Below are 16,928 nucleotides of genomic sequence, written 5' to 3'. Positions count from 1 at the left end.
AAGTGTGTCTGACTTTGTTCTCCACTCCTAATGGATCCTCTCTCTTCATCACTATGCTACCCCTTAATAGCCCTACTTCTTCAAAAGAGAGCAAATCACAAATCCCTGCAGGTGGTTAGCAATCCTCTGCTAACAAGGAGACAGGAGAGAACAAAGGATGATGGTTGGTTTTTTCGGGGAGGGCAGATGGAGATTGGAAAAATTGTGTATTAGGAAAAATTGCCTAGCCCCTTCAATCTGATTGTCGTGGAACATGTTAAATTCACCTTGTCATTGTTTTTTTTAAATTTTATTTTTAGATCTTTACATATGTGTTACATTTGCCTTATTTATTACAAGGCTTGGTTTAATACTCAATGCTCATGGTCAATTTCTAGCATTATGATGTATGCTTTTTTCATAAAGAAAAATTAGCTTAGTATCCCTTACATGTTTTATATGTTGTCTTTGTTTTTAGCTCTTTATCAATTCTTGTGTACCTGAAAGCTGTTTTCACCAACCCTGCATTGTGTTGTCTGCTGCTGTTTGTATTTTGTTCCTGCGGATGGTTAAATATAGGTTTATTTCCAGCACAGCTGTGGCAGCTAATACAGAACAACAAGAATCAGAGGCAATCTTTGCAGTTCTTGTTCACACAGGTTCTGCCTTCTAACAGCCTCTTTAGATGGTATTATAATTAATCTTCTTCTGGCAGAAAATAATGTTTTTGTTGCTGTTTTTCAAAAAATAGGCTGAAAATAAAACTGAGCGGGATAGGGATTGTATTCAAATGACCCCGTAAGCATGATAGTGAGCCAACACCAGGACCTAGAAACTGAAGCAGCAAAATGGGACTCAGCCATCATTCATGTGTATTATTTACCACTGCTCATCCCACTGTAACGGCCCGTCCACACAGCGGCGTGCGTTGACGCTTGACGGTGGGCGTATCTGAAGCTCGGGGATTTTTTGCGAGCAACGCGACCAACAACCAATCACATGAATCTCCCGCCCCCGACATACAAAGCAATAGAGAACCGCAGTGACGCGTCATAAAATCCGGAAGTAAACTTCTTCCGGTTCCTTCTTGAAAAACCAATGCAAATTTTCCATAGGATTTTGGAAAATAGCTAGAAATAAGGTCTGTGGTTGACACACATTTAAGAGAGGGATCACGTTTTGTTCAGCCGGATAATCTCCACATGTCAACCCTACTTTTATAATTTTTGAATCATAAATCTAGTCGCCAAAAGCGAAAGGCTAACGTTATGCTATAAACAAACTACAAGCCAGTACAGCAGCAGGGTCGCACGACTTCAACGTCACGCCAACTTAAGATCGTTTCAACTGACTTGCACTGAAACTGCACTTTGAACACTTTAAATATATTAACATTTTAAACTGTATACCCCGGTTATCTAGGCCCTTTTTGTTTTGTTTAATGTATACCACGTTTATCTAGGCCCTTTTTGTTTTATGTATACATGTCACACTGTGGGAAACGATATTTCGATATTTCTGGATGTATAACACATGTAGAATTTTTGACAATAAAGCTGAATTTGACTTTCGCGTGCTTGCATATTTCAACAAAGCTTTTCATTTTAGCCACACTGAATTTAACTAGAAGTCATGGCTGTGTCAATTACCAGTCTGATATCGTTTTACAAAGATGACAAGAAGAGTGTAGATAGAGGAGATAACCACTACAAGTCAGGACACGTAACAGTGCAGCCTAGATGAAGGTGTGCTTACCGGTGTTGTCAGGGCTAGCATGAGGGACAAGATTTATAGTGTCGGTGAGTAGTGATAGCAAGAGTACCGTTAACCTAGAGTTAATTTATTCACATTAATTCCCATCAACAAATCCATTGTATGTGTCACATGAAATCTTTATTAGGCAAGGCAAGGCAAGTTTATTTATATAGCACTTTTCAACACAAGGTAATTCAAAGTGCTTAACAAAAAATGAAAGACATTAAGAAAATGGCATTTACAATCAGTCATTAAAAAGAAAAGCTAATAAAATAAACATTAAAAGAAAAAATACATGGATAAAAGTTACAGTGCAGTCTAAGATATGAATAGTTCAATTAAAAGCAGCAACAAAAAGAAAAGTCTTCAGCCTGGATTTAAAAGTAGTGAGAGTTGCAGCGGACCTGCAGTTTTCTGGGAGTTTGTTCCAGATATTTGGAGCATAATAACTGAACGCTGCTTTACCATGTTTAGTTCTGACTCTGGGGACAGAAAGCTGACCAGTCCCTGAAGACCTGAGAGATCTGGATGGTTCATAATTTAGCAGGAGGTCAGAAATGCATTTTGGTCCTAAACCATTCAGTGCCTTATAAACAGCAGCAGTATTTTGAAATCTATTCTTTGACACACAGGAAGCCAGTGTAAAGACTTCAGAACTGGAGCGATGTGATCCACTTTCTTAGTGTTAGTGAGGACTCGAGCAGCGGTGTTCTGAATCAGCTGCAGCTTTCTAATAGATTTGTTAGTGAGACCTGTGAAGACACCATTGCAGTAGTCCAGTCTACTGAAGATAAAAGCATGGACACGTTTTTCCAAATCCTGCTGTGACATTAGTCTTTTAATCCTAGATATGTTCTTTAGGTGATAGTAAGCTGATTTAGTAACTGTTTTAATGTGACTGTTGAAACCAATAACTAATTTAACCCGCTGACAAGAGAGCCCACCTCCGAAGATCGTGACTGGCTGAGGGACAGACTCGGGGGCAGGTTTTCAGGAATTTCTTGGCTTCTCTCCCCCGAGCCAGAAGAGGAACACTACAGCTTGGAAACACTTACTGTTCCTGAAATTATCAAATCTGTTGGGCATCATGGACCTGAGGCAATTGTGGCAAGCATGGCATTGTCTGAAGAGCAACAGAGGGCGATTCAGGTGGCTACCACTGGTCAGCGAACCAACCCAAACTGGCATTTGTTCAGGAAAGGAAGGTTGACTGCCAGCAACTTTGGAGCTGTCCTGAGGTCAAAGCGTGTGACTGCTTCCTTTATTGCCAGGGTGCTAGGGCAACAACAGGCCCTTGATGGTGTTTTGTCTGTACAGTGGGGGACTATGAATGAATGTGAGGGCGTCAGGGCATTCACCACTGCAACCCAGATGCAGGTCCATGAGTCAGATTTGTGGCTCTCCCTATCAGGATTGTTGGGGGCACCTCCAGATGGTCTGGTAGGGTCTTCCGCTGTACTGGAGGTAAAGTGTCCCTACGGAGCCGGGGAAATGACAATTAGTGAAGCCTTGCAAATCAAGGGCTTTTGTGTCAGTAAGGAAGGAGAAACATTCAGCCTGCGTGAGGAACCTCCTTACTGGCACCAAGTGCAAGGTCAGCTTCACCTCACTGCAAGGAAGAAGAAATACAAAAATTGTGAATTGTTTTTAATTTATATTTACTCGCCTTTGCAATGTTGTGGTTGTTAGAGGGTTAGGTTTCCTGTCAGCTCGTCTGTTGGGAAGATATAAAATATTAGTTTCATGGAAGTCACACCGTCACATATACTGTAAGAGCATTAAGACATACAGTACATAGGCTAAAACAAAACATCTAAAGATATAACCTTGCACTTTGATAAGTCTCGTGAACATTTTCACTATTTTGACATTTTTATAGATGAACATTGAACTAAAGAAATAAATGATCGTTTAATCCATATTGAAAATAGGTGTCAGCTGCCACACTAATTATAATAGTTATATTTCTTAATGAATTAAGATAAGATATTACTGTATTGATCCCAATTTGGGAAATGTTTGTGTTGCAGCAGCATAACAAGAAAAACAAAATATAAGTTATTATATATACAAAAGTATGTGAGGGATGGAATATTAAATTGAATATAAATGTAAAATGTACATGTGATTTTACGTCCAAGAGAAGCTATGGAGCAGAGAGTTCTCTGCCAGCCAGAGGTGATTTGTTATTAGTTCAATATGTCAAACTGATTTCCCTGACTACAATCTTTAGTTACATGGTGAAACGTTATGCTGCTTGTACTAATTAGACTTATCATATAAGCCACACAGGTTTTAATAGGATGTATTCATTATCTTTACTTATGTTGCGGTCTTTTCAGCAGCGCCATCTCTAAAACGGCGATACAGTCATGACCCATCATTTACATTTCACCGTGACATGGACAAAAATGTAACGTCAGCTTACCTCATGGCACGAATCCAGACTCTCCTTTGGAAAACATTGGCCGGGAAACGATAGAACAAGCACGTTTCATGCGAAGACCTGTGGCTGCAACCCGGAGCAAAGCAACAAACCATTGCGTAGCTAACTAGTTGCGCTAGCTTTAGCTAACGTTAGCTAACGAAACGAACTGCCGAGTAAAATTGGAAAACACTGGTAATTAATTATTCTATAATTTGTAAAACTACGGTGTTAAAAACGACAATTTCAAAAATACAGATTCTAATGGTCAGATATAGATATACAGATACTAAAGATATCCTCATTTACCGCCCCCCTAAACCACACCCCTCCTTCCTCTCTGATCTCACTGAACTCCTAACCATTGCTTCGTCCCTCTCCCCACGTCTGTTACTCCTCGGCGACCTTAACATCCCCATGGACTCCACCACCTTCTGAATTTTCCTCCCTTCTGGACAATTTCTCATTTACACAACATGTCACCTTCCCCACCCACGATAAAGGACACATCCTTGACCTTGTCTGCTCCACCAACCTCACAGTACTCGACCTCCACCCCTGCCCCTTTCCCCTCTCTGACCACAAACTCATACAGTTCACCACCGCCTCCCCCGTCCGCCGCCCCCCCCCCCCCCATCCAGGAACATCATTTTCCGTAATTTACGCTCTGTCGATCCCCAGCACCTCTCCGACCTGCTATCCTCTACTCTCTCCCTGGACTCGAACCTCAGCTCACCCGATGATCAACTCAACCTCCTTAATTCAACCCTACTCGCCTCCCTCAATAGCTTCGCCCCCCTCAAAAGGAACAATTTCACTTTTAAAACCTCCTCGCCCTGGTTCACCCCTGCACTCCGTAAACTGAAGCAAACCGGCCGCCAGCTCGAACGCCTAACCATGAAATCATCCCTCACAGTTCAACATGAATCCTACAAACTCCATCTCACTACCTACAGAGATGCCCTCACTGCCGCAAAATCTGCTTACCTCTCCACTATCTTCATCGACCCCTCCCGTAACCCCAGGACCCTCTTCTCCACCGTCAACAAGCTCCTCAAACCCCATGCTGACACCCTCTCTTCCTCCACTTCCACTCTATGCAGTTCATTCCTCCAGTTTTTCTCTGACAAAATCACTGCCATTAATCACTCCCTATCCGCTGCATCGGACACACAAACATCTCCCCCAACATCCACCGCCACAATTCCTCCCTCCATCTCCCTTGACCTCCCGAGCCCTCCTCCCCATGGCTTTCTCTCCCAGTTCACTCTGGTTACCCCCCCTGCAATACTCCAACTGATCAGCTCATCCAAACCCACAACCTGCTCGCTTGACCCTCTACCCACCCCTCTTCTGAAGTCCTGCCTGCCCGTCCTCTGCCCCTACCTTGTCAACCTTTTCAACTCCTCCCTGTCCCAAGGAACCGTTCCCTCTGCCTTCAAAACTGCTGCTGTCACTCCCATCCTAAAGAAACCCGGTCTGGATCCCTCCTCCCTCAGTAATTACCGCCCCATCTCCAACCTCCCCTTTCTCTCAAAAACAATAAAACGCATCATCTCCAAACAACTCCACCGCCATCTCCAAACAAATGACCTTTTTGAACCCCTTCAGTCTGGTTTCCGTCCTCACCACAGCACAGAAACGGCACTCATCAAAAACCACCTCTTCAACTCTGCTTATCCTTAAACCCGCCCCTCCCCCCTCTGAACCAACATCCTCCTGACTGCTTTTCTGTTTTTGTTTTGTTTTTGTTTTTGTTTGTGTTTTTGTTCTTGTTTTGTTTGTCGACCTTACTCGTACTGTAAAGCGTCTTTGGGTCTAGAAAAGCGCTATATAAATCCCATTTATTATTATTATTAAAGATAGGCAGGTACTTGCTTTCAAGCATAAGACAGGGGAAAACAAACTTAGCGGGAGTGTTTACGTGTTCGGCGTAATGACGTACAACGGCCTCGACAATTTCTGTAGTCCTATTTAGCCACTCGGTAACAACCATCGTTTTTCAGACACGTAAACTCTTCAAAAATCCCCAGTGGGGTCACTGCTGATGTATTTAATGTCGTAGAACAAAACGTGATTTATTTCTTAAATTTGTGTCAACCACAGACCTTATTTCGAGCTATTTTCCAAAACCCTATGGAAAAAATGCATTGCTTTTTGAGGAAGGAACCGGAAGTGCTAAAAATGCTAATTTACTTCTGGGTTTTACGACGCGTCACTGCGGTTCTCTATAGCAATGTTAAAACGCCAGCAACGCCAGCAACGCCAGCAACGCCAGCAACGCCAGCAACGCGTCGCGTCGCTTCCCAAAATGCAGTTCGGCAAAAAGTGACGTCACCCCATTCAAAGTGAATGGTGAAGCGTCAACACACGCCGCTGTGTGGACGGGCCGTAACATGTCAAAATGTCTTCTAGACCTGCAGAGGTTCAAGGTTCAAGGCTTTTATTGTTCATACGTGCATAGCTATGATGATGAAGATCTTAGGTGAGGGCAATATGCAACAACATCTACACAAAATGAGAGTTCCATTTCGTTTACGGTCACATGACTGTATGTGTGCCAGCCACAAATGAGGAACTGACAGCAACATCGTCTAGATAAAAAATCCTTTTGCTGACCCATGGCCAAACGAGCCCTCTCCTGCCTGATTGGTATTGAAGTGTATGGAAATATACAATATGACAACCACAACAAAGAACTGCGCTGGGTGTGAAGGTATATAATGCCAGAGTTAAAAATTGACAACACAATGACACCTGCATGGCTATTTGTGAAATTATGCAGAACTTAGCATTCATCTTAAAAAACGCCCTACTGTATTATGCTTTTGGGGATTTTTCCCTTTTTCTGTGGGTTATATAGGCTTTTCTGCATGTAAATGGTCCGCAAAGGCTAACATTCCTAAATTCAATCCAGAGGGAGTTTGTCTCCCAAACCCCCCAGTGCATGAAAAGCCTTGATTGGACTCCTTTGATTACTTTAGTAACATAGTGACATCACTATGTAACACTCGCACTTCTATTGGCTAGCGCTCAAAAACATTGTACGTGATAGACATCTCTAAGCGGTTGGCCAATCACAACAGAGCCGGCCAGCTAACCAATCAGAGCAGACTGGACTCTGGTTTCAGACAGAGGGTGAAAAGAGGTGCTGCAGCACAGGCAGTATGAGAAAAATAAAGGGCTTTTTGAACATTAAAGCATGGAGACATGTCCCAGTAGAGACACAAAATACAAATTCGAAAATGTGCAGAATATCCTTTCGAAGACAGTCTCATCCGGAAACACACATGAACACCAACACACACACAGGTAAACACAGGTTGGTGTAGCTTGTGTACTGAAACCTCTTCTCTGTCATTAGTTAAATCCTTTACAGTTATGCTCTCTCACCGAACACTCTTTGATATTCTCTGACTTTAATGGAAAAGTATCATGTCTGGAGAAGCTTTTGTTTCAGAGACAGACAGTTGGGTGGAGGGGATTTATACAGAGACATGTCTTTGGCAGCATTTATTTTACAATGCATGTAGTTCACTGCTGTGTCGCAAATCACTCAGAGAAAGTGACATTTAAAGGCTATTATTGATAAGACCAGGGACAAATATCAATTTCATCTTTAATTAAAAGACGTGCAACACTTCCTTCTCTTCACATGTCCCAATGTGTGGGGATTTAGCTGTGAAATTGTACAGCTTATAATTCAATTTGATGTGAGGAGAAGTGGAAAGCTTCCTCTGATGAGGCAGAGCAGTAGGTATAGGGAGGGAGGCGTATGGAGCAGTGGATTAGTGCGTTGGTGTTCGGATCAGGGGAGCACAGGTTCAAACCCCACTGCAGTCAGCATGTCGTTGTTTCCCTGAGACACTTCACCCCAAATTGCTCCTGTGGAGATTGCCCACGGTATTGAGAATGTAAGTTGCTAAACCCTAACCCTCTGTACAGTAATGTAATGTCTGAGAAGTGTTAATCCAGTTTCTAATAGAATGATAGTGTAAAGAGTTGTACCTGGACCACAGAACTAAGGAAACTAACCTCAGCTCTTTTTCCAAATCTGTCAAACAGTGGTTATTGGACAATCAACTATATGCTGTGATGACGGTGATATCCTATAGGAGTATAGGTCATACTGTCTGTGCCTATTAGCTCTAACTTTGCTAATGTATGCGCTTTTGTGTCGTTCTGTGTGTTTACGGGTTTGCATACATTATCCTATTTTAATAGGACATATATGCTTGAATGTGTGCTGTAATTGTGCTTCTGTGTTTTAATTGTTCTCATGTGGTTTTGTCAATGTCATTACCCTGCCAGGAACCGCAGAATCAAATTAGCCTCTGTGGCTTAATGTGGCCAATTTACATTATGGACTAATGTTAATTAATGTGCATTGCCCATTCTTAAATACAAAGTGCATGTACAAACAGTCTCACTTGACCAATACTAAGTTAGCTACATAATACACTATTTTGGGGGGAATAATGTAAAAATAATTCCCTATGAATTCATCTGTGTCCTAAAATGTCAATGCAATATAAAGAAGACTGTCATTAAAACCAGGCCATTGTTCCTAGGGGGCAGATTGCCAAATAGACAAATGTAATTTTAAGAAGACATTAAACTGGTTTTGTGGAATCAAATGTGTATGATACATCTTTTCTGCAGTAGGGTGGTTATATAACAGCCTCTGTGCAACAATTAAACCGAGGATTAGTGACAGTGTTATGACTTCAAAGGTCCAAAGTTCAATGTATTCATCCATAAAACCATGCAGATTATAGCGCTACCGTGCCAATTAAACGACGCTCATCATGTGCTTCACATCATCCACCCAACCATGTAGCATCAACTCCTGGATGGGTGGGTAATTAACGGTACAGTTCAATGTAAAGAAGCAGCACCTCCAACCTGGCTGCACCTCTTTTTACTGATGAATCTCAACATCAAGTGTAAAAGTCAAATACAAGTGCTCTGATTCAAGTATGTGACACTTTTCCCTGTGTGTCGATCGTGACACTAGAGTGAGGACACAACATGAGGGGTTAAAGAGAATGGTGTAGTGCAGAAAACCAGGTTATGAGTCAGCATGTGAGCTCAAAGTCAATGGCTTTTTGAAAATGCTTTTGGTTAGAAGCCTAAAATAAGGTCTGTGGTTTACAAAAGCTGAAGAGATTTTCCCGCTCTGTTCTATGACATAAAATTGACAGTAAATACCCCACTTGTGACTGTCTGAAGCTCATATCTGTCATAAAAATGGCGGTTGCTAACAAGTGACTAAATGTCTACTAAACGCCATCACGCCAAAAATGTGCCGCCTTTAGCTTAGAGGTGGTGATGTGCAGCCATGTGACCATGCTGAAAATTGTTTTACTCTTCAAAGATTATAAAAGTGACATTAAAGGTCCCCTATTATACTGTTTTTCATCAATATATTATAGGTCTCAGATACATACAGAACATGTCTCTGAAGTTTTTGGCTCCAAATACCAAACAGATCATTGCAGCATCCCATAATCCCCTCTGTTTCAGCCCTGTTTCCAAAGTGCTGATTCTCTGTCTGTTACTTTAGATGAAAATAAGGAGCCCCTCCCCACGCCCCTCTGAGAGATATTTGGTTACAAAGAACACAATGGTGCTCTAGAGGAGATTCAGGTGATAAGGTGGGGGTACATGTGAGTACCATAAACCTGTTGTTGCCTTAGATTTTATTTGATGTTATATTTCCAAATCCAATGTAAAAATTCCATTCCTTTTTGATGAAGTAACCATTGCGATACTAACATCCCGGTCAGCCTGCAAAGATACGTCATCATGGCACCACTCTATTGAAGACATCCAAAAAAAGTCCCTTGAGGGCCACCAACCAGGTACACAGCGTTCTATGTGTCTTGACATCTAGTCATGTAAGATGTCCCCGTGGACAAAGGTGAAGACACTGCACTATAAACACCTGCAACACTAAGGAATTCCCACTGCTGATATCACATATCATAATTTAGACGGCTCAAGTAATTATCAAATGAAATCTGTGCTGTAATTCATGCTACTCATTAGTGACTAGTTTCAATCCATGCTCAACAATATAACATTACATAACCTCTGCAGCTGGTTTTATTTGAGCAGCGTATCCACTTATGAGAAGGTCGCCGGTTTTCCTTGCCCCTGCTGTGTACATGTGTAAATGTCCTTGAGTGTTGCCAAGACAAAATAAAGGCTTTATAAATGCAGTCCATTTATTACATTTGATCAGTGAAATGCCAGAAGCATATATGTTACAAATATATACCTATTTTAATAAGTTACCTTATCTTTATTAAAAAATCTTAAGACATTCACAACAACTCCCTTATTCTTATCCATGAGCATGACCACAACCTTTTTTTCTTGATATATCAAAGTTTTTGAATGTCCTAACCACAACATAGTTTTGTTTGTAGAAATTCTTTGGAATATTTAGTTGGAAAACATTGGACACATAAATATTGTTGATAGTGCCAATTCAAACACTGAGTAAGTGCATTGAACAAATCAATGACTGGATGTGTCAGAACTTTCTCCAATTAAACAAAGATAAAACTGAGGTAATGGTTTTTGGAGCCAAGGGAGGACGTTTAAAAGTTAGCGCTGAGCTTCAGTCTGCAATGTTCAAAACAACAGATAAAGCCAGAAATCTAGGTGTAGTCATGCACTCTGACCTGAGTTACAACAGTCACATTAAAACAGTTACTAAATCAGCTTACTATCACCTAAAGAACATATCTAGGATTGAAAGACTAATGTCACAGCAGAATTTGGAAAAACTTGTCCATGCTTTTATCTTCAGTAGACTGGACCACTGTAATGGTGTCTTTACGAGTTAATCATTGATTTAGCAGGAGATCAGAAATGTATTTTGGGCCTAAACCATTCAAAGCTTTATAAACCAGCAGCAGTATTTTGAAATGAATTCTTTGACACACAGGAAGCCAGTGTAAAGACTTCGGACCTGGACTGACCCACTTTCTTAGAGTTAGTGAGGACTCGAGCAGCAGCGTTGTGAATCAGCTGCAGCTTTCTAATATATTTTTGAGTGAGACCATCCAGATCTCTCAGGTCTTCTGGGACTGGTCAACTTTCTGTCCCCAGAGTAAGAACTAAACATGGAGAAGCAGCGTTCAGTTATTGTTCTCCAAATATGTGGAACAAACTCCCAGAAACCTGCAGGTCTGCTGCAACTCTTACTACTTTTAAATCCAGACTAAAGACTTTTCTTTTTGCTGCTGTATTAATTGAACTGTTCATATCTTACGGCCCGTCCACACACAGGCATGAAAAAAATCTTGAAAAATCTTGATGCTGGGCGTGTCTGAAGCTTGGCGATTTCACGCGCCCAAGGCGACCAATAACCAATCAGGAATCTCCCAGGAATCTCCTGCCCGCCCCCGGCATACAAAGCCTGTCCATTCAATGTTAAAACGAAGTAAACTGGATATAAACTCCCCAAACAGGTGAAAACCTACCAGTTTCACCAACTGTCTCTGCCACCTCCCTCCATGCCTGGTTCCTCCGGTTTAGGTCCCGGGTAGGTGAACAGAGAGCAGTCGCAAAGGACCGGGACATTTCCTACAGCGATGATTAATTTATCCTCCATTTTATGACATATGGAAAAGACCGCAGCGGTATCTGCACACAGTACACGCGGTCTGATTGGTTAGCGCTTGCACTGGCGGGATTTGCATAAACGGGATTTGATTGGCTGATGCCAGCTTCGCAAGCATTGGGAGCATCAAAAGTTGAACATTGCTCAACTTTTGATGCTCACGATGCTTGCAAAGCCATGCTCCGCTCCCCACAATGCAGTTCGGCGAAGATTAAAAATCTTCTACGTCACCCCATTCAAGTGAATGGGCGAAGCTTTGAAAGACTGTGTGTGGACGGGCCGTTACACTGCACTGTAACTTGTATCCATGTATTTTATATCTGTATCATATTTCAGCTTGTTTTATGTTGATTTTCTTCTGTTTGATTTTGAAAGACTGTTTTTGAATGCCATTTTATAATGTGTTTCCGCCGCACTACTTCTTGATGCTCTTAATGTCTTGAATGCTTGTAAATCCCTTTGAATGGCCTTGTGTTGAAAGGAGCTTTATAAATAAAATTGCCTTGCCTTGTCTAAAGCTGCATTCACCTGACCAGCAGTAAACCGGCTCTGCGATGACGTTGATGTTGTAATTCTATGGAGAGAATCAGTCTTTACAAAGTACAAAATATTTCCGTCTACAAAAAACATGACCAGGGATCCTGATATTTACTGAGTTATATAATGTAAACAACCCTTAGTGCATCTGCCATGTATAATAATAGTGCAGCAGGTGGAGGCTGTGACCCTAACATGCCTGGCTCCACCTGCATCATCACACACTATCTGGAGAGCTCCTCCATAACAGTTTTCCAAAACAGAATATTGCTGGCTTTTGGCATCACCAGCGTGTTTACAGCACTGCTCAGATGTCAGAACTTCCCCTCCACAGCAGTTAGAAATCAGAAGCAGGTCCTACCTGTGTTGGGGTCCACAGAGAAGAAGGGCTGTCCCTGCAGGACGCTGTAAACAATCTTCGCACTGTTCCCATAGGTTGGATCGTCTGCATCTGAAGCGCTCACCTGCAAGACTGACGTTCCTGCACAGAGAAGAGAGCACACAGTCAGTCAGACAGGGATATAGCCAAAGCAACAACCACCAAAAAAATAAATGACGGTTTGTGAATATTACACATTCTTAATGCCTCTACATATCTAATGCTTTAATCAACATCATTCCTGGCAATTTTGATCTTTGATACATATTCACTTTTCTATTACCACCTCTGTAAAATAGATTAATTATTATTTAACTACTATGACTTGCTTGAATCATTTTAGATTCTGAAAAGCTTTTTTTTACGCCTAACAAAAGTGTCATCGTCACACGGGTGTATTAGCACAGGTACATGCTAGAGAAGTATACAAACAATAGAATATTTCTTTACATCATTTTGTTCTACAAAATATAAAAAACTTGACTTTGGTTGGTTAGCATAAAGGAGACCTATCATGCTATATTTGAATAATATATTGTAGGGCCATACCTATATAAGGTATATTTATACGTATTTTTTTTTCAAAATACCAAACAGATCATGCATTTTAGCCATGCCTCATTTTGCTCTATTTTCCTCTCCTCCAGCCCAGGCCGAGTTACGAGCGTCATGTTAGCATGCTGTTACCATGCTGTTACCATGCTGTTACCATGCCACGGCAACCTCTCATTCCCCTGATTGGTGGAGAGTTGGCCATATAGGCGGAGCTCCTCGCCACTGAAGTCACACTATTTTCAAATCTGTATCAGTCTGTATCAGATCCGTTGCAGCCCCGTTTTTAGAGATTTGGGTATGGAGGAAAGAGAGAGGGTTGTGTTTTCTGACACTTGGTGAGTTCCCTAACCCACCGGGGACACATATTCATGTATAAAAGACGTACAAAAGTGCATTTTGCATGACAGGTCACCTTTAAGTAACCCAAAAATGCAGGCTATAACCGATGAATAGCTAGCTTGTTAGTTAGAAAACAAACTGATAAGCTGCCCTGTAGATTTCATAACATTGTGACAACATGTTGATGAAAACAGTGAGTTAAGACAGAGTTAAGTTCATATTCAAACAAATATTGAAGATCATGATTTGCAAATCAATGTGTGTGTGTGTGGCCTAGCATTACTATATTTGTGGGGACCTAAATCTGTTTACACAGTCACATGTGGGGACTCACCTCCCTTATGGGGACATAATGGAGGTCCCCATGAGGGGAATCATTAATTTTAGTGTGAAGACCTGGTTAGGTTTAGGGTAAGGGTTAGGGTTAGGCATGTGTTGGTTATGGTTAAAGTCCATGTAATGTCCAAAATAAAAGTTATTCTGTGTTAATAAATCGCTTCATCACTTTCCACTGTTTCATTTGACATATCAACATCAATGATTCTTTCCATAAATACCCCCCAAATAACATGAAATGTGTGCCACTTTCCCGTGTTATTCCGCTCCGGTAGCGAAAAGCTTGCCAGCCATTAACCCAGCTGTGTGACGTCACACGTGGCAAACACCAGCCTCGTCTGGATTGTTTGTTTTGTATCCTTCCGCTATTTTCGCTCAACATATGTGTAACCGGACCTCGCTAAACCTTTTTTTATCTAACAATTCATGATGGGGAAGCGATGTGTAGTTGTGAGCTGTGAATGTTTCCTGATTGCTATAAACATTGATCATGGGTGCTGGAAGATTGTGCACAAAACTCGGGTCAGAATTAAGTTACTACAGGTGTTATGCCAGCTTGAGCTAAATGTCACCAGAGTACAGTGAACTTGCCTAGTGACTGAAATATATAAAAGTTGAAGTGAAATAAGTAAGGCCAAAAATGAATTACGTCTGAATATCTTTATTATTTTTACCACTTTTAATTATTTGTGGGCTCGCACATATACCAAAATAGACTAATGTACACTGCAATAAAGATAAAATGTTACAAGTGAAAAATTAACAAAAGAACCCTTTTTTATTTATCAAACAGTAAATTAATACAATCTTACAAATTTGTGATTTGGAAAATGTTGTTATATTTACATGTTTCTTTGGAAAAATAATATTGTAAATGATGTACTTTGTAAATTATTTACATCATGCGAAACCATTTTAACCAGTTCAGCTGCATGACTTATGTCAAATTACAGATTTGGCCATTGAAATCCCTGATAGCGGCCTCCCGGCTCAGGGTAAGTCTTCCGTATCTCGGTTACAGCATATGCAGCGGGACTCTGATTTTTGGGCCGAGTAGGCCTACACCCCAGCACCAACGTACAAACTGTCGATAAGCTGTATATCGATACTTCCTAATGAAAAAAAAGTATACAGATTATAAATATATTTGGAGAAAAATAAAATGTTATGTAGTAGCCTACTATTATGTAGCAATTGTTACAAATTGGCTTATAACATGATATTTGTATTTTACTTGTACAAAATAAATATGAGGTTATACATGACTGCTTGACAGAATCATAGACCTCTTATATATTTCCTCACATGTGTAGTTGTTTCTTTTCTCAAGCATACATTGAACTTGCATACACAGAAAAAATAAAAGCCAAGCTGTTTTTGACTGCTTGAAAGAGTTTAATGGTATCTTTAAAAGTGTACCATATCTGTAGCGACTAAAAGTATTATATGAAAGCAAAGCTGCAATAGGCAGTTGGGTCAATCAATATTTACTTACTGGTGTAGTGGGCCATCAACTGCTCTGTGTTGTTGTTTGTATTGAAGATACGCTATTTTCAGTGTCCAAACACTGAGACAGCCTTCTCTAAAGCCTGGGTGGCTAATAATGCACCTTGGTTTCTCGTCGGTGTCTTCTATCTGGCAGAGTCCTGCACGGGTCTGATTTTCAAGACCCGCTCCCGCCCCGCACCCGTGACGTGCAGTACCGAACCCGCCCCGCTACCCGCACATATTGCCAATTAGTCCCGCAACCCGACCCGACCCGCCGGCACATGATCCGCAACCCGACCCGAACCCGCATATATATAAGCAGTGACAACGTGCAATTATTAACACACGCAGTTGCATATTTGGCTCAAAAAGCCTGGGATGTTGTTTATTTTCTCCATCTAGGATGACACCAAAAGCCTCCCAGACGTTGGATTTTGCTCTTGAGGAAGAGTTATTGAAAATGCTGTATTCTCCGCTATAGAGAGCTTCACCTCAGCCATTCAGAATGTGGTGCGCTCAGCAGCAGATAGATGCACTGCAGAGGTTATGATTATGCTCGGTACCGCGGAGGAGAGGTCTGAGGATTTAAACATTAAACTAAATTATTATTGTTTAAATATATTTATTATGCAACACCCGCAACCGGACCCGCATCATCTTTGTTTTACCCAGAAGCGAACCCGGAAAAAAGCGTTTGAAAAAATACCACCCGCAAATCACCTTTTTTGCGGGTCACCCGTCGGGTACCCGCGGATACCCGACCCGATGCAGGACTCTGCTATCTGGTCAGTAGGTTGCAAACTGTCTATTTGTTCCATCACCTGCCAGATCTCTCTGCAGCATACACATTCATCTGCAGTGGGCATGCTTTCACAGCATTGACATGTACACCTGAATATTGTACATAACATTAAAAAACAAAACAATATCTGCCGGACGTGTGAGGAACAGATGACAAATTAAGATCGACATTTAGTGCAGGTCAAACTAAATAAAACAGAATTTACCATTCAGTATTGCCGACTCGAGTCTCGCCGGCTGCGGAATCCGCTTCTCTTTCACAAGTTTCTGCCTCGTTGTTCGATTGCTGGGCAGGAGGCTCGTACTTATAAGGCAAAATGCCTTGAAGTGAAAGGCTAGCTGGTTCACTCTCTACTTCTGTAACTGAATCCAGATAACCCACTGAATCTGAGCTTGAATGATCGCTGTCGCTGTCGCTGTCTGAAGTTATCGCGTTGCTTGCCATTTGGACTGATTTGATCAAATGGCAATGTTTGCCACGTGTGACGTCACCGCTCGTTCGGGAGTGATCGGGGGCGTACTCGGCAAACTTCGGAACCAACATCGGTTTTTAACGTATATGTCATTTAATTATGACGAAACTTTAAACATTTGTATTTATTTTTATTCTGGTGATATCTAAACTACATGTTAAAAAACACCTGTGTTAGATGCATTACATGGCCTTTAAGGTTAGGATAAGTCTCCAGGAAATGCAT

At 41.4% G+C, this 16,928-nt stretch overlaps 1 protein-coding gene across 1 annotated transcript in view; it reads right to left on the bottom strand.

The window, feature by feature from the left end:
* LOC307019244 (cadherin-18-like) overlaps positions 1–16,928 on the bottom strand; it is a 323,849-nt gene that overhangs the window by 95,212 nt on the left and 211,709 nt on the right. The window contains exon 4 of the mRNA XM_079649976.1: positions 12,694–12,813. Coding sequence (XP_079506102.1) covers positions 12,694–12,813 — 120 coding nt within the window. The remainder of the gene's footprint in view (positions 1–12,693; positions 12,814–16,928) is intronic.

Source organism: Notothenia rossii (genome assembly GCF_949606895.1).
Source record: "Notothenia rossii genome assembly, chromosome: 9".
Lineage (NCBI taxonomy): Eukaryota > Metazoa > Chordata > Actinopteri > Perciformes > Nototheniidae > Notothenia > Notothenia rossii.
This window is presented reverse-complemented; position numbering and strand designations above follow the sequence as displayed.